Source organism: Crinia signifera, chromosome 8 (genome assembly GCF_055691185.1).
Source record: "Crinia signifera chromosome 8, ASM5569118v1, whole genome shotgun sequence".
NCBI classification, from domain to species: domain Eukaryota; kingdom Metazoa; phylum Chordata; class Amphibia; order Anura; family Myobatrachidae; genus Crinia; species Crinia signifera.
In genome coordinates this window covers 135,869,535-135,896,293 of record NC_139224.1, presented here as the reverse complement: position 1 = coordinate 135,896,293, position 26,759 = coordinate 135,869,535, and the positions used below count along the sequence as shown (strand labels likewise).

The following is a 26,759-nucleotide window of genomic DNA, read 5'->3' as shown; positions in this document are numbered from 1 at the left end:
TTTTAACATAGAATTCAATGGGAAAAAGGGGTCCTTTTCATACCCCTACTATCCAAGTGGGCATGGAGTTGGATATAAACCTGTAGCGAGCCACCGAGCCCGAAGCGTGGCGAGCGAAGCGATCCCCGCGAGGGGACGGTATTCTGTGTCCCCTCGCGGGGCTCGCTACGCTCGCCACGCTTCGGGCTCGGTGGCTCGCTACGCTCGCCTACTCCATGCACACTTGGATAGTAGGGGTATGAAAAGGACCCCTTTTTCCCATTGAATTCCATGTTAAAATGGACTCAGTCCATTTTAACATTGAATCCTATGGAAAAATCGGGTCATCGCATCGCATGCGATATGGTTGTATGCGATGCGATGCGATGCGATATCGCATCGCATCTGATTGTATGCCTTAACTTAAGGCATACAATCAAAAAATCGGGCGCCCAGATACTACATAAGTACCAGGATTTGTGCCTTTATGGAATGTCATTGTTAAGATTTTAAGAATTGCATCTCCCAAACTATCTAAGCTCACTCCGCAGACATACATTGGCGGTAGCTCACTCTGCAGATGTACATTGGTGGAAGCTGGAAAATCATTCTGCAGTATTACATTGGCGGTAACTGGAAGCTCACCCTGCAGACATATATTGGTGGTAGATCACTCTGCAGATGTACATTGGCCATAGCTGGAAGCTCACTCTGCAGAAGTACATTAGCAGTAACTGGAAGCTCCCACTGAAAACATACGTTGGTGGTAACTGGAAGCTCACCCTGCAGACATACGTTGGCAATAGCTCTCTCGGCAGTTGTACATTGGCGGTAGCTGGAAGCTCACCCTGCAGACATATATTAGCGGAAGATCACTGCAGAAGCACATTGGCTGTAGCTGGAAGCTCACCCTGCAGGCATATATTGGCGGTAGCTCTCTGCAGATGTACATTGGCGGTAGCTGGAAGTTCACTCTGCAGAAGTACATTGGCGGTAACTGGAAGCTCACCCTGCAGACATATATTGGTGGAAGATCACTCTGCAGATGTACATTGGCCATAGCTGGAAGCTCACTCTGCAGAAGTACATTGGCGGTAACTGGAAGCTCACCCTGCAGACATATATTGGTGTAGCTCACCCTGCAGACATATATTGTCAGAAGATCACTCTGCAGATGTACATTGGCGGTAGCTCTCTGCAGATGTGCATTGGCGGTATCGGGAAGCTCACCCTGCAGACATATATTGTCGGAAGATCACTCTGCAGAAGCACATTGGCAGTAGCTGGAAGCTCACCCTGCAGGCATAAATTGGCGGTAGATCACACTGCAGGCATATATTGGCGGTAGCTGGAAGCTCACTCTGCAGAAGTACATTAGTGGTAACTGGAAGCTCACCCTGCAGGCATATATTGGCGGGAGCTCTCTCTGCAGATGTACATTGGCTTTAGCGGAAAGCTCACCCTGCAGACATATATTGGCAGAAGATCACTCTGCAGATGTACATTGTCCATAGCTGGAAGCTCACTCTGCAGAAGTACATTGGCGGTAACTGGAAGCTCACCCTTCAGACATATATTGGTGGTAGCTCACTCTGCAGAAGCACATTGGCAGTAGCTGAAAGCTCACCCTGCAGGCATAAATTGGCGGTAGATCACTCTGCAGATGTACATTGGCGGTAGCTGGAAGCTCACTCTGCAGAAGTACATTAGCGGTAACTGGAAGCTCACCCTGCAGGCATATATTGGCGGTAGCTGGAAGCTCACTCTGCAGAAGTACATTAGTGGTAACTGGAAGCTCACCCTGCAGACATATGTTGGTGGTAACTGGAAGCTCACCCTGCAGACATATATTGGTGGTAGCTCACCCTGCAGACGTACATTGGCTGAGTTTTAAAAATTAAAAAAACCTACAGTATTTCCATTGCATTGTTATGGAGTAATTTAGGATGAATGTGCTTCCTTGGCCAAGAAGTAATCTCTGGCAGCATGACCATAATCAGGCTATTCCTTTCTCAGTCAGAGACAATACATTCTTAGTCTAGTCTGTTGTTAATAAAAGCAACTCATGTGGAAATGTTCTGTGTTGTGAACAAAGCCCGGGATGAGTGGCAATGTTTATAACAAACGATGATTAAAGAGAGAAACTATACAATCCGCTTATGAGGGGCCCATTCTATTCTCCGCTATATTACTGGCAGTGCTTGGCTGGGCCTTACTACTGCAAACACTGTGAGCTGCGTGCTTGGCCGCCATTGCTGTCTGCAGTACGGTATTATAACTGCAAGCATAAAACTACTAGTCACACTACTTAGTTACCTGCATCATGTAGCCTGCCTACAGGAATGTAATGGCAAGCCTATGGCCACTGCTGCCTACATTCAGACCATGCAGCCAGTGACCAGTAATGTAGCTGCACACTTACTGCCACCACTCTAACCACCGTCCAGCTTTCACTTTCTGGAATGTATGGTTTTCTGAATTATTTGGATAAGGGATACTCAACCTGTAACTCTCACCAGTGCATAACTATGTTCTGTATTAAGAAGGCTGTGGTTGGAACTTATTTACATTACTTTTGTGTCCTTGTCCCACTACGTCAGCCAAATCTTAATCGTCATTCTATATGGATCTAATTGGAAGTCTTACTCCATTAAAGCTATCATTCCTTGTCTTACATCACTGACACCTAATAAGCCTGGAACAGCTGTGTGCAAGTTGTATGCGTGGCTGTATCTGTATCATATGTTCTTGTAACTATTAAGTTTAATGTGTTTTAAGTAATGTACACCTCTAATGCACACTTCTAGTGTATGAGCCATCACAATACTTACACCTTGTTGTCATTACAAATAGTGTAAAATGGGGATTACAAATATAAGATCGAAAATCCCAGCTGTGACTCTCTTCTGAAGGGGATTAAAACACTGTCTGAGACTTCATGTTTTATATACTCTAGTACTTAACTTGATTACAAAAAGGAGTCCGTAACCTTATTTAAGATCCCATAAATACTGTACTGGTGTTATTAAAAGCAGATGAATGTAAGAAAGCAGCGTGGTTTTATACTGCTGTACTTACACTCTGTGTGACACTGCTTTACATATGTTCTGTGCGACATGCTGCTGTATGTGCACACTGTGTGACGCGCTGCTGTACGTACTCGCTGCGATGCGCTGCTGTACGTGCGCGCTGTGTGGCGCTCTGCTGTACATGTGTGGCGCTCTGCTGTACATGTGTGGCGCTCTGCTGTACATGTGTGGCGCTCTGCTGTACATGTGTGGCGCTCTGCTTACGTCGCGCACCATGTGACGCATTTCTGTACGTGCGTGCCGTGTGACGCATATCTGTACGTGCGTGCCGTGTGACGCATATCTGTACGTGCCTGCCGTGTGACGCATATCTGTACGTGCCTGCCGTGTGACGCATTTCTGTACGTGCCTGCCGTGTGAGGCGCCGCTGTACTTCTGCCACCTGTGGAATAAAACACGTTCATTACATTTCGTCACCTACAACATTATAGTGAATTAATTATTTATTTACAGTTTCTTATGTAGTGCAGCAGATTCCGTTGCGCTTTACAATGGTAGACAGACAGTGATTATCAGGAAATAAAGCAGCTCATCAGACGTAACAGGTGGGGGATGAGGCCAGATGGCATATTTTGCATGGGGTTGCTATCAGGGGGACAAGATTTATCAGAGGAGATGATTGGCAGATAGGTTTTAAACATCTCAGAAGTGAAGGGGCTGAAGGTCTGTGTAGTGTTGAGTGATACCCTATGCATCCAGAGATAAATCCAGAATTTAGAAGGGTACTAGACATGATGACAATTGTATTAAATAGATGAAAAATATATAAATGATTCACATGCAGGAAAAAAAAAAACAGATCAGAAATTTCAGATATCAACAGAAGACATAGAAATTTGCATGATGCACATAAAATATACACTGTACAGGTTGGGTATCCCTTTTCCAAAGTGCTCGGGACCAGAAGAATTTTGGATAATGGATTATTCCGTATTTTGGGATATTTTTATATTTGAATGACATATCTTGCATTTATGTTGTATAAGCACATCAAACACATGAAATAACACACAAATATATTTTATTTGTGCATAAAACAAGGTTAAAAACATGAAACAAAGTTTGTGGACTATCTCAGACACTGAATTTGAATGCCAAGCAATCATGTCCTTGCACAAATTTAGTGCCAGTTACATGTTATTTCCCCAATAGTGCATTACAGATGTAGCCAGTAGGGTTTTTAGCAAAAAATAAAGTACATTTTTTAGACTATGGTTTTCAGAATAATTTGGCTAACGGATATTTGGATAAGGTATACGTAACCTGTATAAGGTATTTATCGTCTAAATAGTTTTTTCTTTTAAGTTGTGTAAACAGAGAAGAGAGGGGGAAAAAAAAACAGATTAAAGAGTGCAGAGAAAGAAGTGTGGTGTGGCAAACCAGGTAGGCGAAAGGATGGTGGGGGGTGAACAGTGATAGTGCCCAACTGGATTTGCCCAATTGGATTTTCCCAAAGCTCTATCTGCGCCATCCAAAACCATGGCTCAATAAAATGATGGAGGTATCTGAAAGTATGATTTCCATGGGTCCCAAGAAGAGTTGTGCAAGAACAGTGTCTTTTTAAAGCAGACTGAATCAAAGCCATCTGTTCCTAGAATAGAAGTGGTGTTAAAGGACCTGATGTCCTCGAGGGTCACCCCAGCAGAGATCTTGGAGCAAAGACAATATCTGTAATGCTGAGATAGTAGTACACTGCAGCTGTGATGGAGGGTTTACCTGGGCACTTGCGTGTGGTAGGGTGATGTATAAAATTGTCTCAATCCTACGCTATGGAATGTATAAAGCCTGGTAACGTGATAAAGCAGCAGCCAATCAGCTAAAAAAAATTATATCGGTTGATACGCATTTATTTTCCTTTTTAGTTCAAGTCCACATCTACAAAAAACGTATCTGTAGTGGGCTGGATGGTGATGGTGGCCGATGACCCGGAGCACCCGGACATTTTTCTACTGACAGACTCTGAGAAGGGTAAGGTGGCATCCCTGCAGTGTTCTCCCACTGCCTGTTCCTAATAGCTAGATATGTTCTGACCGTACTACTGATTAGTCCCTGCATCTATCTATCCCGATAGCATGCAGCCACGGAAGCACTGCTATCTATCACTGTGATGCAGAAAGTGCTACCGGACAATATGCCAACTCATTATAGAGGTTGTACGCTCCACCGCTGGGCTCAGTCAGACCAAGAGGCGGTAAGAGACGCCTCACCAACAGCAAGCAAATATGGCACAATAATAGCCTCCCATTGGAGTGGGACACTGCTTAGAGGATAGGTGTAGAGAGTGAAGAAAAGATTTAATGCCTCGAGTCAGGGGTCTGTGGTAGCACTAAAGCTGTATACACACGGGGCATTTTAGCACATATCGCTGGCAATTTTGTCACGGAGCGACCATATTGGCAATGATTTGTGTGTGCTGTGGGCGATATATCGCAGGGTGCATGCTCCTGTGTTCATCCCCCGATGGTCGACTGCAACCAGCTATTTCCTCCTGCGGCTCCCCCGGCAGAGTTTTCTTTTCATCAGCGACCATCTCTGGTCACTGATGAAAACGGGACGCTGAGCAATATATTGCACTGTGTGTGCACAGCTTAAGGTTCCTGGGTAGTCAGAGCGGGGAAGCTATAGAGTTGTGGAATGACCAAATGCCCTGTTGGAAATACACAAATGTGGTCACATCTGGGAATTCACATTTTGATTGGATATCTGGTTTGACATACACATACCCTGATACAAAACACTGACGCATATATTTGTACACAGCCCAAGGTAGGGAGTGTGTAGACCAGGGATGTGGTACCTTCAGCCCTCCAACTGTTGTGAAACTACACGTCCCAGCATGCCTTGTTACAGTTTGGTTATATGGCCATGCTACAACTGTTGCAGGGCATGCTGGGATGTGTAGTTCAACAGCAGCTGAAGGGCCGATGATTCCCCATCCCTGGTGTAGAAGATTAGCCAGATGAATCGAAAATGACCCTGAAACGACGCGTGTTAACTGCCTTCGATGCAGATTCAATCCCAATGCAAGGCCCTTCGGCACTAGGTAGCCCATCCTGGCCGCTATACTGAGGGCGCTGGTTGGAGCGACAGCCTCTATGGATTCTGGTAAATAAAATAAAAATGAACATCATAAAATCTCCCCAATATGCCAGACTTTTTGTTACTGTGTTTTCATGGCTAGATCTCTGCACCATGATGCCTTGTCCTGATCCCATATGGAAAGGCTGCAGGTGGAACATTTCCATTAATGTCGAATAACTATATATTATATCTACATGACAGCCCATGAGCACCATATCTTAAGACCCCTGTTCCAGATACATGATTTGTAAAGCAAGCGTTCTGCTTTGCCAGCAAATCTGATTGATTGAATGGATGGATGTACAATGTAGAGTTGGCCCTGTACTTCATAATGCAGTTAATGTCACATCATGGCCTGGCAGCACGTTTACTAATGGTAGCTAATACACTTCTCGTTTATATGCGTTAAAAACGAATTGAATGTCAATAACTGTGTCATTAGTATTATAAAATCATATATTTATAAATCCATCCATCTGTGCATTCGGGATCCACTGCAAGCCACCAGTATTGTACTTTGTTATTGTTTCTGTGGTATTCATTAATATGCAAAGAAAATAATATCTTGCGATGTTCCATCCATCTCTTAGGAAACTCTTATAAATTCCAAGCCGGGAATCGGCAGAATGCCATGGTGTGGTTCAAACATCTTAGTGCTGCCTGCCAAAGCAACAGGCAACAGGTGAGATGCCATCTATCATCAGTTGTGTTACTGAACATTAAGCTAAATAAAGTTGTGCATGCTTTGACTTATCACAGCTGATTGTGCTGGTTTTATCTGCTCAAAGCAGCACACTGGGGCTTACGTATTACCTGGTGAAGTGATAATGCACCAGCCAACCAGCTCTTGACTGTCGTTTTTCAAACACAGCTGATTGACTGGTGCGTGATCACCTTCCACTCTATCACTGCTTTATCACCCTTTGTTACTATGGGCGGTATTAAATGAGCCTGATTCGCCATGTTTTTATGGCAAATTTGTGCTGTTTGGCGAATTTTTGACTAAAACGGTGAATCACCCTATTCAGTGACCAGATGGCGAATATATTTGAAGGTTTTTTTCGCCATGATTCACCGAGTAGCAATCGCTATCTTTTTATGGTGAAGTGGAATGTGAACTTTTAAAATAAAGTGTTTTGTTTTTTACATTTGGTGTCAAAAAATCAGGAATTTTATTCTGAGGAGGGGCATGCTATTTTTATTCATGTGCTGTAAGCACATGAATATATATTTAATTTAAAAAAATATATATATTTTTTTTATTTTTTATTTTTTACACTGACCAGCCAGCAGGGGGCGCCGGAGCCGAGCCGCTCATTAGATATTCATATATTCACTTAACCCGATCATTACATATTCATGATCGGGTGTAGTGAATATGCCCGGTCCCCTGCTGGCACCCCCGGGGGCCAGCCTGTGCTGCCTGGCACCCGGGGAGCCCACCTCCCCCCCCACAAACGTTGTGGGGCAGGCAGGGAGACTTCCATCTCCATGCCTGCCACCGTCCTCAGGCTCCCTGCGGCGTTCGCCGCAGGAGCTCATATTCGCCGGTCAGGGGCAGCGAGCCCCTGACTCATTGAATACCGGAGCCGGCGAGGCTCCGGAACGCGGCGACCCATGGCGAATGTGCAGCGAATCCTAAACCGGATTCGCTGCACGTCGCCGGTATTCACATTGAATACCGCCCTATGTGTATATGAGAGAGATGAGCACAATCTAGTGCAGCACTCAAAGCTTATTTAAACAAAATTATCGCCCACATAAAATATACCATAGCCCGTAATCTGCCATACACTGTCAGTTTTTTGCCTGACCGCCTACCAGATGCATACAAGAGAATTGGCACAAGTCCCAGACACCTGCTCCAATACGATAACACCACCTTCAGGTGGTTTTTATTGGCAAATTCTAGTAACCAGTGTAAAAGTCATTATAACCACTTGCTGTGTTTAGCTCCTATCATTTTAAGAAGCAGATAAGGAGAATATTTCCTGTGGAGAAGCACCGAAGTAGTTACACTATGTAATGTTTGTGAATGGGAAGTCTTTCTTTGTAGTCCCATAGCTTTCAAACATAATTTTCCTGATGACCCAATGTATATTCTTGTTTTATACAGATGTGTTCTCATACATCTAACCTCAATACAGCACGAATCAGATGGACAAAAACTGCTGCAAATTCCACAAAATACGTTAATTTGCGTCAATTTCGCTGATGCTGGATTTCCACCCAGGCAAAAAAATCTGCACTGGGATTGAGTAACCCCCAGTATCTGTATGAAGTCAAGTGTTCCTGTTGAAAGTGACATTGATTGATCAATCGTCATGACAACGATTGTTCAATCCGTGTTGTCTTGGAAACCTTATAGGCCAGTACAGTATCTCTAATTTGGTGATGCAGATTCCCAGTCCAGAATGCTGTTAAGATACTTGGGTGGGAAGGGGTGTGCTAAATAAATAAAAAGTAAAATCTGATTGGTTCCTAAGGGCTACATCCCATCTTCAATAGAACGCCCGTCTTAGTAAATTGACCCCATTGTGTACGGTACATTTGTTGCAGTGTTGTAGTCTTCCCCGTTTCCATACACTGTATACATACTGTATATAGTATGCTCTTATAGGGTTCTTTCTAAAGTAAGGTTTATTATATTCAGATTCTCATCTGCCGGATTGTGTTTAGCCACATTATAATGTGTGTAAAATTCTGTTTTGTTGCATTATAGGTTCCTGCCAATCTGATGACCTTTGAGTGACCTACCCAGTATTTTATTAGAGACCTGTGGCGACGAAGTGTACGTCAGACCTTCAGGAGATCCATTACATTGGCAAGATGCCTCTCCCCTTCTGTGGGCAACAGCACCTTAAAGCAATGAACAAAACCAAGTTTTTTGTTGTATTTTTAGCACTGACTGAGGAGAAGGAATGCGCCTCTATCGCCACATCCGTTATCACTCCCGCTGGACTACGCGCACCCCTGCACGTGTGGCCAGGAGCAGCCATGGGCCTCACATTGAGATAGCCTATGTACATATATTTACAGTTTTGTTCTTTTGGGTTTTTTTCTTTTCTCTTAATTGTTCACTGAAGCAATCTGTGCAAACCACTGCCTTAAAGACAAACTAAAACAAAAGTTGTGAGTGTTGAAATGTAACACCAAATAGTGTATGTGCGTGTCTCTGAGCGGAGTCCGATGAGCGTATCTGCGACTGGATTTTCTGTTTAGCTTTTACTAATTGTCAAACTCACTGTTTATGGGAAAAGTGTTAGACCTTTATGAATTGTTTTTTTTTTTTTTTTTTTTTATATATTATGTATATACAAACACACTAGTTGGGTTTTCTTTAGGAATATCAACATTAGAAAGGACAGTTTTACTGTAGGGATAAACTGTCGTAGTCTAGACTTCAGCAAGGCTTAGGGGGTGTCTGTGATGGGAACCTAGGTCACAGTCTGTTGTTCTGGGCAGGAAAACGTTACAGGTGTATTGTTTAGAGGTTACTATCCTGCTGTACCCTTGTATTTAAACGTCTTCATTTACAGGGAGTGTCCGCTAAACTCTGCTTAAGACACCGCTACGTCCCACAAGCCAGCAGTATTATTTTTAATAGTTTTATTCTTTTAGTTTTAATACTTTTTTGTTTTTTTAATGTTAAGTAGTGTGTGTGTACAACCCTGTGGATGGTTTTCCCTTGGTAGTCACATTATGCTGTCTATGTAGAGTCTGGTATACGTCCATGGTTGAGGGGGTGTTTGCTTCAGTCTCTTAGTTTAGTTTAGCCAAGGTGGGTGAGTGTGCAACAGCTGCTGTGGCAGCAATCATACAACGGTCAGCTTTGCTTGCGGAGAGTACTTTCCGCCCTCTGTTTTATAGGAGGACCTGTCATCTAAATGGGTTAGTATTATTGAACCAGTCCTTGAAGTTATCAACAGCTTTTCAGGGGTATTCAATTCGGGATTACGACTGTCGGAACATCCTGTCAGTTGTTATCCCGGGTCGTTTCCTCCCAGCAGTATATCAACAGGTGGAATTCACTGTTTTGCCTGTCCACTGTCAGAAAGTGGGCGTGTTGGTGAAAACAGATGTGGGTTGTCGAGATCCGTCCATGAATTTGACAATCCATGGCCATTTTTGCCAAAACAGATCCGACTGGTTTTGAAGTCAGATCCGTTTTGTCGAATCAATGCTGTCGGAAACTAGGCAACCGCCGCTATTTCCAACAGGGGAATTGATACCCACCTTTGTTTTAAATCGTTTATACATATAGCGTTTAGAGAGCCTATGCTTGTTTTATTTTTTTGTTTTGATTTTTTTAGTGCTACATTTTTGTTTACATTAAAATACTCTTTTATAATTGAGCATTATGTAAATTTCACAAGATCGTCCTACCAATTAGTAATACACCTCTATTGCTTCCCATTCTTTACACCATCACATGTATCGACAAGGTGCTTAGGTTGCCTTTAAGTATTACAAGTGTGACATTTATATTAAATTAAATATTTTTGTATTACTGCTAGTGTGCAACTGCCTTAAATCATTTTATACTCTTCCCTATTTGTAAGTAATCCTCTCTCAAGGTAACAGAACATGTGTTTACAAGCCATAAGCTGTCCCAATACTTGCTGTACATTAAAACGTTTCCTGTACAATGGTTGTTTCAGTGTGTGGGACTGGAGGTATAATGCAGAAACTGTAACAGGCCATGCGTAATCCTACCCACTGTAAATTCTGAGCCATATACCCTATATATCCTTTTCTCCTTCTATTCGTACTTCACGTCATTTATGTAGAGAACGCAACTTTTTTGTTTGTACATTTGTAAATAGTTGTATATACTGTACTTTGCCGGTTCTTCACAGGTTTTTTTTGTAAGTGACTGAAGCAAACACAACCTTTTACTTTGCACATTTTGTTTCTTATGTCCATCTACTAAACACCCTGTACACTTTACTGGTACAATCTCGGTTTCAGAGCCAAGTGTCTTATAGAAAATAGATTGTGTATGTGCTTTGGAGTGATGTGTGTGTTATATGGAAGTTGGCCATTGTCATTAAACCCCATTGACACTTAAAAAGGGGGAACCCAGTCCGTTTTCACATTTTATTTCACAAGCGAAGAGAGGTGATTTGAAAATCAATTCTATTGTAGAAATACATCACTTGCAAAAGCTGTTTTATCAAAATGAATGGGAAATTCATGTAAGCAAGGGACTCTTCAATGCTGTATTTCCAGTGATGCCCATGCTGTGTGCCTACCAGTCTTGAGCAAGAAATCTCGCTCTCCCTCAGGCAATTTTCATGAAGTTGTCCAAGTCCTTAGCACATTAGTTTCCATTTCATTCAGGATTATTGGGACCATTAGATGCAGCTAGATTGAAGGAACAGAAAGTGCAGATAAGCAACATTCTGTGGTTTCATTTATCTTGCATAATTCCACCCAAAAGGACATTTCAAACTTGTGGCGGAATTATCATTTAAGGGAGTTTGCAAATAAACTGGTTGGAGGTTTTCCCAGCCCTGACCAATTGTTACAAGATACGGTAACATGGCTGGGAGCCAGCTTTCAGCACTCAGACCTGTTCTGGCTACTTTTCTCTCAGGAACAACATTAACCAATGATCCTCCAGTAAGTCAAAGCTCTGTATTTCAACCATATGGGATTTACAAATCTCCTTGTCATTGAGAAAATATGAATATTAAAATGAGATCAAGGCTGCACAATCTGTGAATACTCAGGTGACTGAGAAAATAGACATTGGCGTTGCGCTGCTAATGCGCACGTTTGCCGGAAAGGGAACAGTAGGGACCTAATATTAAAACAATCATTTGGCAGTAGCAGGCAGTGACCATGCTACAAAGCATTGAGCCTGCTACCTCTGGTGAACACCAGTGCCTTAACCAGTCTCTTATATGTGGTGACTCGGTCATCCAATGACTGGTTTGAATTTGTTTGCAGTAACGTAATAACAAAAAGCCTGATGATGACATTCATGCCATGATAACCAAACTGTAGAACAACCATTGCCGTTTTAGGTCAAGCAAGTCCCAGTTTTACAATTTAAGGTTTTGTGTCGCAAGGAAACTGCAAATAAGACTAGAGGTGCAAAACGGAATGTGGTTGCACCACTGGTAGACATCATTATAAACTCATTGCTGCATTATTCAGGCTTTTGCCCGTTAAGGTGTTAGTGTCCCCTCACCGTTGTTTGACAAGAGGATTCTGCATTATGACCTCCCGCAGTGATGTGCAGGTCCCCAACTTCACATTTTGTTTCACTAATTGTGTGTGAGCACTTTTTAAGAATGTGTGTGTTTAAAGTACACTGTCCTGAGATCCTAGTTTCCTACTGAAAATAATAAAAAAAAATTCATACTGCTCCTTTTTGTGTCTGATATTATTACCTTAGCTGTTTTTACATACAGGTCAGATCAGGAAAGTGCTCTTGTGTGTGTGTCTCCAGCAGGCTGCACTGCACAGCGACAGTGACGTTTCACAAATGCGTGTTTCACACATTACAATCAGAATGATGCGTAGCCGACAGACCCTGCATCAGCAAGTGCATACACACATTGGGTAAATGAATATGCGGCATGTACACTGGTGTCTTCTAGCAATTCCTACCAATAATGTTGAGGAACAGCGGATTTAGTTAAAAGAAGCAGTGTAATGGGGCCTATAAATGGGGAGATTTCAGGGCATTTTGATTTCAGGGCATACCTCGCTGCACTCTCCACACTTTACAGTTCCTAATCAGAGTCCACGTGGATATTGGAGTATGAAAAAGTCCCAAAAATTACGCAGAAACGCAGCCGGGTGGCTGAGCAAAATGTCAGAAGGCTGAGGTACTAATCCTGCCCTGGTCTCCTGATGTGGCTGCATCGGTCCTTCTGCATTTGCCATAAGTGCAAGCTGGGAATCCCATCTGTCATTCAGCACCCATCTGGCATTACCCTCCAGAGAATGGCAATGGAAAGGATGGAATGAGCTGTTGTCAGTGTCTATGTTCGTGCATGTCCGCTCTATACTCAGGCATGTGGATGGTGGAACCATGAATAATCTTTGTATATTTTCACCATACTATACTCATTTCATAGACCGAGAGCCTGGGTACATGGCCTTTTTGACAGACCAATTTGTGTGACACATGTCTGGTAAAATCTACAAAGTCCATACAGCGCCACCTACTGGCCATAAAACAGTGATACTCCCATTGGTTACATCTTTGTTGTTTATCACAGCAAATTAGTACATGCTATACAACACTTTAGATAATTATTCCCTGTAAAACTGTGTGATGAAACCTGTTATCCCCGTTTTAATAACCTCTGTGTGTTTTCCTTTCTCAGTTTACTTTGATGAACCGCAAGACCTAACAATTGCCATTTGCATTGAACAAGTAGCTCTCTGCACTGGGATTGTGATTTTGTTCCTTTATAGCCTCATAAGGGAATTCTCCACAGCCCAGAGTGCAACAACTGTTTGTGCAATGTGTTATTACAAGTTGCTGTGCTTGTGATCTGCGAAGAAGCAGGCCTTCTTTCTTCCACTTCCGCTCTCTGCTGTGTATTCCAATAATTCCTATCCAAAGGATAAATCTTTCAGCAGTCACCACCAGCAGCTGTGCTCCTTGTCTCCACGTTCGTTGGCCATGGATGCATGGAGAGGAACCTCTGTAACTCAGTGGCTAATCCTCTAAATAAATGACGTCTTCCAGCTCCTGGTGTCTGCTGAATTAACGCTCTCAGTGGACCGCAAGTAAAAATAATGTAAAACAGAAACCAAGCAGATGTGTATCAGACCAATTAAGTGAGGCGGACCCCAGTCTGCGAACATGATATATAGCTATTGTTCTATCCAGTTGTGCTCATAAGTTTACATACCCTAGCAGAATTAGTGATTTTCTGGCCATTTGTCAGAGAATATGAATGATGACTCACAAGCTTTTCTTTCACTCATGGTTAGTGGTTGGGTGAAGCCATTTATTGTCAAACAACTGTGTTTAAATCATAACGACAACAGAAACTACCCAAATGACCCTTATCAAAAGTTTACACACCCCCAGTTCTTAATACCGTGTATTGCCCCCTTTACCATCAATGGCAGCTTGAAGTCTTTTGTGGTAGTTGTGGAAGAGGCTCTTTATTTTCTCAGATGGTAAAGCTGCCCATTCTTCTTGGCAATCACGAGGTAGCAGACTAGCTTTCATAGATTTTGCTCCGAGCGGGCTTAGCTAGTAATGTACTTAATGACCCACTCCAGCCAAGAACTAAAATTTACTAAGACCCAATGTAGGGATGGCTGATGCATCCAATGGTGATGGTTTCAGGGGCCAGTGGTGGAGGTCTGATGGCAGAAGTTCCTGTCCTCTACATTGTACATCCTACCAATTTGCTCATCTGCAGTTCCCAACCATTGAAGGCAAAATTGTTGATGGTAATCACCTGATGCTGTGAAACCATCGACTATATATATGATTCCTCACAAGCGGCGGTTCCTACGTGACCATAGCTGCAGATGACAGGCATCTGGGACGGTGCATGCACAAAAGCCTGGCTTGTATGGACTGCGTCTGCTGCCTGTGTGTTTAAACAATTCCAATTTTACTTGTTATAGACTAATGTCATGCAGTACATTCATCAAGTCGATACATTACATGAAAATGAATTACAGTAATAGTGTGTACACACGGGGCGATATGGCTTCCGATGTTGCCGATATAGTGAACATCGGAAGCCATATCGCATGCTTTTTTTAGGGCTTATGAGCCCGATGCGCTACCGATGCGTGCCCCCGAGTGAGTGCAAATCGGCAGCGATATAGTTAGGGCAGCCAAGACTATATAGGGCAGATCTGCACTATATAGTCAAAATTGTCCCTCTGCAGCATGCCGTGCGATGCGAGTCCCGATACCATCTGATCGTGTTGGGACTCGCATAGCACGGCATATCTGCCTGTGTGTACACACCATTACACTTCAGAGTAAAAAATGTAAATAGATAAATAGTAAATATTGAGAGAGAAATCCAGACAGAATTACCCAAATGATAAATGTTTCTAGGTGTGGTGCCGGTTGATCCATCCTCAGTGTCTAGATAGACAGTCAATAGGTTGACATGAAAAAGGTCAACATGCAATAGATCAACATGGAAAAAAGGCTGACACATGGAAAAGTCTACATGAGTTTTCACAATTTGTAATTTTATTTCTTTTTTCATACTTTACTTTTCTTAAATGTAGCCTACATGGATGGTAAAGTGTGCCAAGGGAAGCAAGGCATCTAAGCATGGTGAGCACAGTGTTATGCTAATAGGGGGTCCGTGTCGACATTGACACCAAAACAGTTTGAAAAGGGAATGATTACCTTTTCATTTGTCGACCTATTGCATCAAACTACTGACTGACTGTCTAGACCAGGGGTGGCCAAACGTGTCCTCAAGATCTACCAACAGTTCATGTTTATCAGGCAACCTGTGGATCTAGTAGGAATGACTGCAGTATATTTGAAAATGTGACCGTTAGCAATGACTACACCTTTGCATCAACTAGGTGATTTGGAAAATGTGGACTGTTGGTAGATCTTGAGGACCAGTTTGGTCACCCCTGGTCTAGACCGTTTAATAAGCCACAACCCCTGGGTGAAATCGGTGCACTAGCCCTTGGTAGGGTGGAATGGATGGCTCCAAAGTATAATCAGTTAAAAGTCTGTAGTTGCTGTTAAAGAAAACCCTGCTGGGGCTAACGTGCACGATGTGGTGGAGTCTGGCAGAGAGGCCCTTATTCTGATCGGTGCGGAAATTCCCGCATGCGGACGGACCGCCGATGTTGATCGTCTGCGCATGTGCAGAGGTCACTCTGCGCATGTGCAGGCGATTTCGCCGCACGGATTCTTTATACGCCGCACAGGGGGCGTAGAGGGGCGTGAGGGGCTACTTAGCCTCATTACCCTATGCATACGCCCCCCGTTTCATGGGCGTTCCCATGCAAACGCGGGGCGTATGCATGGTAATGAGGCCGTGACGCGTGGGTACGGGGCGGGCATCTGACATCGCCGGATGTCAGCTGCCCGCCCCCATACATGATTTCACACGGACAAGTGTCCGTGTGGTCTTGTGTTGCGGGACCTGGTGGAGCGTGCGGCCCTGCATTCGATGTTCGGCGACCATCGAATGCAGGGGCTGCTCCCACCATGGAGGAGGCGTATCCCCGTCCAATTTCATGCGGATCGCCACATATCCGCATACGGACGGCAGGTGGCGATCCGTATGGAAGGCGGGGATTCGCCTGCACGGTTGCGGCCGCATATTCTGATCGGGCCGCACCGATCAGAATAAGGGCCAGACTTGTGTCCAGTAGTCTGTACTCCCCGGACATCCCCTGAAGTAGTGATCTCTGCATAGGACTGTCCATTGCCTAGGGAGGGAACGCTAGTGGTTTTGACTTTTGTGCAGGTCACCAAGAGCTCCCTCCACTGCATCGGATATATGTTCTATGTTGAAATTTTGACTGTTGCCATTGTTCACATAATGTTTGTGTCGACCTATTTCAGGTGTTGACCTAAGCCATGTTGACCTTCAGTGGTCAATCCAATGCATGACGACCCAATGCCCCATACCCGTGAGCATAGAGTGAGAATATAATAGTGTGCCCGAAGCATGGTGAGCGAAGTGGTACACTTATCCTGTGTCCATGTTGACTTAAGGCCCATACACAATGTGTGATTTTGAGCTGAAAGGAGCTCAATCTTACCATTTGCGCTGCTTTCAGCTCAAAAAGCTGCCCAGTGTGTATGGCCAGCGATGGTCGGTGAACGCCAATGCATGCTCCCGCATTATCGCCGCCCGTCGTATTACCAGGAGAGGAGGGACGAGGTGGATGGCTTTCCATAGCGTCCTGATATGGAAAGTTGTCCACCTCCAGGAAAATCGCTCAGTGTGTATGGACCTTTATGTTGTCTATTGAAGTGGTCTGAATGGCTGTGTGTCTTGAGTACGTTCCTTATATGTTCCGCTGCTCTCAGTTGTCTTGCCCACAGGGACATTGGGCCTTATTCTGGTTCACCCGCAGAGGCAAATTCCTTCTCAAATGGACAAAACCATGTGCACTACAGGTGGGGCAGATGTAACAGAATTAGATTTGGTGGGGTTTTACTTCGAAGTGAGATCTATATTGCAGTGTAAAATAAAGCAGCCAGTATTTACCCTGCACAGAAACAAAATAACTCACCCAAATCTAATTCTCTCTGCACATGTTACATCTGCCCCCCTGCAGTGCACATGGTTTTGTCCATATGAGAAGGAATTTACCTTTGCAAGTGAACCAGAATAAGGCCCATTGTGCTAGGTAGATCACGCCTGTGCTTGTACAGGTTCTGTGTTCTTTTATTGTGTATTCTACTCCCGTTACTGTTGATGTAAAGCTGTGGTTCTTTCTGTAGTGATATTTGTGGTTTTGCAGTTCATACATCCACCGCAGTAATAACAGAGTGTATGTGTTGTTAGTGTGGTTTGGGTTGCTTCGGTTTTTGTGACGTGATTTGTTTCTCATTTTAAGTCTGGGCTTTTTCTGTATGTTATCATTGGTTGTTGGGTTGTTTCTTACGGGCATGCGCTCGATAATAAAAATGTCGGCAGTATGTAAGTGGATGTGTACGCTTACACATCCACTCGCATTGTGGGTAGGTCGACACACTCACTGTCAACATCGGCAGAAGGTTGGCACAAGCAAAAGGCCGACCTGAACATGGTCAAAGTTTTCAATTGTTTTTTTGAGTTTAGACCAGTGGTCAGGGAACTCGGTCCTCATTACCCCACACAGTGCATGTTTTGCAGGTCTCCTCACAGACTCACAAGTGAAATAACTCACTCCACCTGCGGACCTTATAAAATGTGTCTGAGTAATTAGTACACCAGTGCACCTGCTGGGTTACCAGCAAAACATGCACTGTGTGGGGTAATAAGGACCGAGTTCTCTGACCACTGGTTTAGACCAACTTGGTGCCTTCTTTACCATCCAGGTGGACATAGAGTGAGAATTGAATAGTGTCCAAAGCTTGGCGAGTGCAGCGGTACTTATACAGTGTCCATGTCAACATAGACACCAAAAAGCATGAAACACGTGTGTCGACCTTTTCAGACATTTTCCTTGTGTTTACCTTCTGTATGTCAACCATTTCTGTCCATAACCATTTGCATGAACAGGAACAATATCTGCAGCTTCAATTCACAAACATATAATCCATGTCTGTGCTGCCCTCTGGTGGACACAGCACAAGTGATTCAGAAAGGATTACAGTACATTCACTTCATGGCTAAGGGGAACACAGAAGAAGGAGCTGTGAAGTTATCATGCTCTCTTTCAGCAAACCATTCTTATTGCACAATGGAAGGGTCTCCCCTGATGATGCAACCATCAACTGCAACAGCTAATTGATGACATGCTACCCTGGAAATTATTCAATGTTTTCATACATTGATGGTGAAGGACATCCTGCCTGTGACTAGGGTCAGATTAAGGTCCACATGGGCCTGGGGCCGGTAGGCAAGTCTGGGCTAAACATGTTCGAGGACCTATACTGGGAAGAGGAGGAGCTATGAAGATGATGTTATGGGGTAAATTTAATCGGGTGAGAGATTCAGAAAGTGATAGATTTGTTAAGAAAGCTCCTGTTTTTTTAAAGCGGCAATCATTTACACTACAAAACCAATTTGATTTTGAATTGTAAATGATTGCTGCTTTAAAAAAACCCAGGAGATTTCGTACCAAATCTCTCACTTTCTGAATCTCTCATCCTATTAAATTTCACCCCTATGTGTCCGGAGCCACGTGGGTGGGTCATAGTTGCCTACCCTCCTGCAGGAGACTCCGTGAAATAGCAGCAATCTCTCTCTCTCCCTCATTAGTCTAGCAATCTGCCTCATTTCACCTAGCCCACATTACACTGCTACATTTTTTGGGGAAAAAGCAATGAATGATAGATACATTTCAGGGTTGCCTACCGTCCCGGAATGGTTGGGAGGGTCCAGAAAATCGGCTCCCCGGAAAGGTGGGCAACCCTCCCAGATACCGGCGGACCCCCACTTTTCCCCGGCGGCAGCGGTTTAAATTATCGCAGATTTCCGACTGAGGGGGCGGGCTAAATATGCAAATTGCATCTATTTAGCCCCTACCCTCCTCGGAGACCCGTGAATTGCGGGATTTGCATTACTGGGGGCAGGGGCTAATGATCTCCATCAGCTTCGCCCCCAGAAGTGCTGCTGACAGTCTCCTCTCCAGGGTTCTCCCAGAGAGGAGACTGCAAAAGTCGGCAACCCTGATACATTTATATTACAGTATAGTATCTCTTACTAACTGCTTTGGGGCTCATCTACATTTGGATATTAGTCATTTCAATAGATTCCTCTCAGATGCAGCAGTACACACCCACGCTTCTAGGTGCCACGTTCACAGTCTCTTTTCAAAATCTCTCCATATATGGAACTAGACACGCCCTTTGGGTAGAGCAGGACACGCCCCTTCAATGGGGTGCTGTGCAAAATTCTACTACCAACTATAATCTCCCTGAAACTAGTTTTCAAAAGTAGGCAAGTATGGGGTGGGTACACCCCATACCCTATCTATCTCTAAGATTCCATAAATACATAACCATAAAACAATTGCTAACTGTTGTGAGAGATATTACCAACACCTGGATGTTTAATTAGAAATGGTTGACACATGAAAAGTCTACTGGAGTATTTGCTGTGTTTTTTTGGTGTTCATTTGTAGATTTTATGACATGGACCCCAAATTAGTGTGCTGCGTCCCCTTGCACGGCCCGCATTACTCACCATGCTTCGGGCACGGTGACCTGCTCAGAAAACCTTACCGTTCCCAAACGGAGTCCACGTAGATGGTAAAGTATAAAAATGACAAAAATAATTACATAGTAGGTGAGGCTGAATAAAGACTTTCGTCCATTCAGTTCAACCTAGGTTTATAATAGTTTATCCCTTGTTGTATAATATGTTATGATATTTCCAAGACCAATTATGTTTCTTCTTTGTACCCATGGATATTTTTAACCAGTAAATGTTATCTTATATTAAACGTATTTATTGTGTCTGCCGACACCACCTCCCCAGGAAGAGAGTTCCAAAGTTTGACTGCTCTGACCGTAAAGAAATGTTTTCTTCTAGAGGAACAAAATCTTTTTTCGGTACTTATGTAGTATCTGGGCGTCCGATTTAGAAATCGGATCGCATTGCATCGCATGCGACCAAATCGTATGCGATGCGATGGTCAAGATTTTTCCATAGGATTCAATGTTAAAATGGTCTGAGTCCATTTTAACATAGAATTCAATGGGAAAAAGGAGTCCTTTTCCTTTCCCCACTATCCAAGTGGGCATGGAGTTGGATATAAACCTGTGGCGAGCGTGGCGAGCGTAGCGAGCCACCGAGCCCGAAGCGTGGCGTGCGGACACAGAATACTTTTTAAGAAATATGCGTTCGCTCGCCACTCTTCGGGCTCGGTGGATCGCTGCGCTCGCCACGCTATATAAAATCAACTCTATGCCCACTTGGATAGTGGGGAAATGAACAGGACCTTCTTAACATTGAATCCTATGCAAAATCGCATCGAATCGCATCGCATCTGATTGTATGCCTTAAGGTAAGGCATACAATCACAAAATCGGCAGCCCAGATACTACATAAGTACCCTTTTTTCTTGTAATCTAGACTCGTGCCCTCTCGTCCTAGATTCCTTTCTAGCAGAAAAAGGGTGTTTGACAGTTGGCCCTATTGAATTTTTCATGTGTTGACCATTGCCATGCCGAGTTTTTTCTTGTGTCGACCATTTGTCTATGTTGACCTTATACATGTCAGCCATAATTTTTTTTTAAAGCAGGGCGGCTGCCAACCTCCTGCTGCTGCTGCTGCTTCTGAGTGCCCGGCGGCTCTGGAAAGACACTGTAGCAATGATTGTGACCTTATGTCAACTCATGTAGGAAATGTGATGCATTCAATGTTATGATTGTGAAAGCCGGCATCCCGACTACTGCCAGGAGACCGGCGCTGGAATCCCAACATCAATGAGGATGTCGAATGTAAGTATGCAGGGTGGGTTAGGCTGGGGAAGTGGGATTAGGTTTAGCATTTGGGAAGGGAGGGTTAGGCACTTAGCCAGAGGCGGGACAAAGGGGTTAGGGTTAGGCACTAGTGGGAAGGGTCAGGGTTAGGGACAGGCTGTGTGGGGGGAGTCGGCAGTCTGTGCATAGCCCAGGACTTACTCAGAGACTGCAACAGAAGCAGCCTGATCAGGTGGCATTGACACTGCCCTAGGCATTTGCCTAGTTTGCCTGTGCCTAGGGTCGGGTCTGTTTGCGCTTTTACACACCTGATAACTGTGGTCCTGCTCAGATGCACACCTGTTTGCGGAACACATATTGTATGTTTTTGTAGTGTGGATGCTCCGGAAGCAAGCCTACAAGCCTACACCTCTCAGCCGCCTGTGTACTTATGACTCAATGGGGGTAACTGAGCTGTAATGCAGCATTTTCCTGTAATTCCGTGCTGGTGTACAGGCACAACTAGACCACCATTGGTGCAGCAGGTGCAGTGCACTGGCGCAGGTGCAGTGCTGCTCCTGTCACCCTCTTCCTGTCACCCACTGTTTTCCCTGTCACACTCTGCCTCCCTCTGCCTCTTCCAGTCTTCCACTGCCATGATGCATATTGTGAATTTGGGTTGAGATGGAGCAGGGGGCCCCAAATTATATTTTTGCACATGAGCCCACAACCCACAAGTTCTGCACCTGAGCACAACAGTGGGCTATGCAGAGTTGCACAGAAACGTATCGGCTTGTGCAAGTGCTGATAAGAGTCAAACCAAGCATACAGTGTGCTGTACTCTGTATAGGGGCAGATACAGTATATGCATATGGGTTACTATTGTGCACAAGGGGAAGACTTTGGTTTTGGTTTATTCTCTTTCATAATGCGAATGATTTCTAATCTATCCACAGCTATTGCTGCAGAACCAACTGTTACTAGATAAGGGGAGTATACACTTGGCTTGTTACTCATTTAGCTGCAGGTGTACACTTGTCACAGATGATTTACATGCAGACTCTGCTGTAAATCATTGAAGATTGTTCTGAACTTTTATGTAAAGGGGTCGGACTCATGTTTGTAATTTAAAGCAAAAAAAACCCCAAGCAATTGGACAAAACCATGCTGCGCTGCAGGTGGGGCAGATGTAACATGTGCGGAGAGAGTTGTATTACGGTGAGGTGTGTTCAAACTGAAATCTAAATTGCAGAATGAAGCAGCCAGTATTCACCCTGCATAGAAATAATAGCTCACCCAAATCTAATGCTTTCTACCTGTTACATCTGCCCCACCTGCAGTGCAGCATAGTTTTGCCCAGTTTCTTGCTTTTTTTTTCTCTTTATAAACATGAATTAGACCCTGGGCACCGTACGGCTATGTGACAACGATTTCCGAATCAGACATCCAATTTTCTGGTGCTTGGGTGAATATTTATCCCAAACCCTTCCTTTAGTGCCGAACCATGACGCTTCTGCGTGCAGCCTAACCCTTACGTCTACTCTCTGACATGTCAACATTCAACTGGTAACATCCTGAGAATGATATTGCATTGTATAGTGACATTGTGATTGTCAACCTTGTAACCACTTCCTACAAACAGCACTCAGGGCCTAATTCAGACCCGGGGCCAGATTCTCTAAGCTTCAAAAGTGATCAAATGGAGAGTGATAAACAGCCAGCCAATCAGCTCCTGTCTGACAGTCTGTGACATGGCAGGTAGGAGCTGATTGGCTGGCTGTTTATCACTCTCCATTTTATCACTTTTGAAGCTTAGAGAATCTAGCCCCCGATTGGAAGGGGACAAATTCATCCCTCCTCCGATAATGCGGGGCTCTGTACTAGCGTATGTGCAAACCCCAGGAGTGAACAGAGGGGTGGGCGAGGGAGGACACAGGGAACACAGGCGGGCCAATGCCTGCTTGGGGTGGCATCTGTGGTCCTATGAAGTCAGCGCCCGCCCCGTATTCGACCATCTCTAGTTTTCACTGACTTTTGTTTCCGAAGCGGAAAGAAATCATTCGATGTTTCGTGACCATCAAATCATTTCTCTCCCCTTCGGCCGCATGTGAGGGGGTGTGTTCTCAGCCATACAGTATCCCCTTGCATGTTACCGATGGGACGTGCTTACCCATTCGCTAGGCAGTGAATATACGCTGCCTAGCGAGCAGGTCTGAATTAGGCCCTCAGTGAGCCTGTACATTCTAAGTGGAAGCATTAAGCTTCATAAGTGATAAACACCCAACCAATCAGCTCCTGCCTGACATTTTTCAAATACAGCCTGTGACATGTCAGGTAGGAGCTGATTGGCTGGGGGTTTATCACTCTCCATGTTATCGCGTTTGAAGCTTAGTGCATCTGATTCAGGATCAGAGACACTGGTGGGGAAAATGTAGATGGATAAATATGTGCAATAGTGTCAGGGATCATGCTAGCAGAGACTATAGAGAGATGGCCCTGACCATGAGAGCTTACACTCGAAGAGGAAGGAGAGCAACCAGGATGGTGAACTGGCAGAGTGGGTAGGTGGGAGCTCAGAGGTATTAAGTAAAGAGTGATGGTGGCTGATAGGTGCAGCGCTAGACACAATATAATAACATGCTACTAGCCTAATACCAATACCAATACCATACCATATACAATAACAATACCATACCATATATCTAGGTAATATCATCTAAAAACCTTATGAGCTGTGAATTGTCATTGCGGGCGATTATCGCTGGACTTTTCATGTATCTGGCCTGTAGTACGCTTGCGCAAGGGTATTCTGTGATCAATTCCTGCAAATCAGCCCTGATCAGGCTGCTTCTGTTGCAGTCACGAGGAACGTCTTGGGCTACTGGAAAAAGCATTCGATGTTGAGCGTCTTGCATATGGATTTGCAGCTGATTGCCGATCCAGCTCATGTTCAGAAGCCCTGCTAAGCAATTCGCAAACTTGTACAGGGCAGGATTCCACTCTGACTGGGCAGTGATAGCCTCATCGCAAGGCTCTGCAATTTAGTAGCCGTGCAATCAGGTCTGAATAACCCCCTTCGTGCATGCAAGTTCTTGTACACCAGAGGTTGGTGCGAAATATAAATAAATGATTGGTTACTAGTAACTGCAGATACGATGGTGTATTCAGCATAAGATTAATGATGATGATGATAATAATAATGCTAAAGTTCACAGAAGGGGATACGGTCTCTAGGTCTACAAGCATTCAGTCGACAAGCATTAGGTCAACACCACTAGGTCGACAGGCATGAATGTCGACATGCAGGAAGTCGACATGGGTTAGGTCGACCGGTCATTAGGTTGACAAAAGCATTAGGTTGACTTGGGGCAGGTTGACGGTCAAAAGGTTGACATGGGGGGGTTTCCCTTTTTTTTTTTGAGCCAACATGTGCCGACAGGCGGTATTTCATGCCCTACCATCCACTACGTGTCCATATCAACTGTGTAGAAATTCAGAACGATTTTTTTTTAAAACCCCATGTCGACCTTTTTGAAGAATAATTTGAACGTGATCCTTGAAATAATACCCAGTAATGAGGAAACTCCAAATGTCCATCTTGAAGACTAAGCCAAGCAGTCTCTGCACTGAATACGTGGTAGGTGGTGAACATTAGTATTGTAGAACAACTGAATGTGCTGCTCCAGATAAGTAGCTGATGAGGTCCAATATTTGTCCAGAGGGTCCAACGAGGGGGGTTACAGCTTGTTGCGTTTTGTTGAGGAAGACATGACATCCTCAGAAGCATGTAATCGAATCTATCCCAGTAACTGTCTGTCTTTATATACCTGGAGCTGCAGGACTACCCTCCCCCCAAGTAAATTCGCATGAGTTTGCGATTTATTATTATTTATTAGCAGTTTCTTATATAGCGCACACAGATTCCGCAGCGCTTTACAGAGAATATTTTGACCATTCACATCAGTCCCTGCCCCAGTGGAGCTTACAATCTATATTCCCTACCACATGTACACACACCAATGATCACACACCAATGTCCACCGGACTAGACCCCAACACCCCCTGGCATGGCACGTGCAGCCAAGTTGTTTTACAGGGGGAAATCTGGACATTATCCATTCCCCCTCATCTTACCAGGACCCGGCAGAACTGTCAGTGCCCCTGGGGAAGGCAGATAGGGGTGACACAGATGGAAACACAGTGAGATGCAACACACGCTTGCAAAACAGGGATTGTGTCCTCACTGCAATGGGCATAGCAACGCCACAAAAAGGCTACCTTGCACCCCAATTTCAGGATGCACAGGGGGAAAAAAGACAGATTTACAGAAAAAAATAAATTGTACAAGCCAGACCCCCATCGAAACCATTGACAAAGTCAGGTCCACATGAAAAAATATTGAAAAATCCAGATAAACAAAAAAAACTATTGAAATGCTGCACCGATCATCGCGGCTGCCTGCGGCTCCAACTAGTCATCATGCACCACCGCCACTGTCACCCAGACATGCCCTCTGACTGTCAGAGGTCCTGAATGTGAGCTTTGAAGGAGAGTCAAGGATAACTCCATGTATACCATAGGCTGTGCAGTGCAATATTAGCACCAATCTATTTACATATTGCATCATGGGGGGGTCATTCTGGTTCTATCGCTCCCCCACGCATTCCCACGGGGGAGCAATGTTTTGCTTCTGCACTTGCGCATAATTATTGATGCGCAAGTGCAGGCTCTCTTGGCTAACGGACTCAGCGACTTGCATAGTTGCCGGCCCATTCGTTTGGAGCAGTGCGGGCCGGGGGCGTGGGGCGGCTGGGCCTGGGTGTTGCGTCCATGGGAACACCCATCATTTCATAAGCGTCTCCAAAAAAACGCTGGGCGTTCCCATGGGGTTGGGGGCGGGAGGTGGTGTGCCAGGGGCGGGCGGCTGGAATCCCACAAATATAAGTCAGTCTCCACTGACTTATATTGCATGCCCTGGAGAAATGATTCAATGATTCGCTGACCATCAAATGATTTCTCCTGCTGTGGGCACATGTGAGGGTGTGTGTCTTTGTTATACATCCCCTCGCATGGTTGTAAGGGGGGATACGGTGGCGATTTGGCAGCGCAGCTTACCGAGTCAACCAGAATCAGGGCCCATATACCAATCCTAAGCAGAGGTTGGGTGCAACACTGCATTTGTGCTTCTATGTGTTGTATGTGCACAGGACACCTGTATTTATTTTGCATGCATGGACAACTTGTATTGTTCTATCTATAGTATATGCTGGTGTTAGTTGTCCGTAGCAGCTGTATGGACGCGTGCATATGACAGAATCTCTTGTCTCTAGTTCCCCTAATGACACTTGTACATGACACATATGAATCAGTGATCTCTCACTTTGCAGGGAAAGTATTCTATACATGACTGAACAAGCTCTAATAGTTCAGCAGGAGTGGCAATAAATCAGTCACACAGTGGGCCCGATTCACACCTGCTCGCTTGGCTGAGAGTGTTTGCAGCCCAGCAAGCAGGTAGCCGCCGTCCATCTGCCCTGCGAAATCCCGCCTTAGAAGAGGATTTC

General features: G+C 44.5%; 1 protein-coding gene across 8 annotated transcripts in view; it reads left to right on the top strand.

The window, feature by feature from the left end:
• The window catches only part of RALGPS2 (Ral GEF with PH domain and SH3 binding motif 2), a 149,807-nt gene extending 137,281 nt beyond the window's left edge, over nucleotides 1-12,526 (top strand). For all 8 annotated transcript variants that reach the window (XM_083157231.1, XM_083157232.1, XM_083157233.1 and 5 more), the window contains 3 exons: nucleotides 4,931-5,036; nucleotides 6,740-6,831; nucleotides 8,872-12,526. In XM_083157231.1, the coding sequence (XP_083013357.1) occupies nucleotides 4,931-5,036; nucleotides 6,740-6,831; nucleotides 8,872-8,901 (228 nt within the window). In that variant the 3' untranslated portion in view covers nucleotides 8,902-12,526. The remainder of the gene's footprint in view (nucleotides 1-4,930; nucleotides 5,037-6,739; nucleotides 6,832-8,871) is intronic.
• The last annotated feature ends 14,233 nt before the right edge of the window (nucleotides 12,527-26,759 follow it).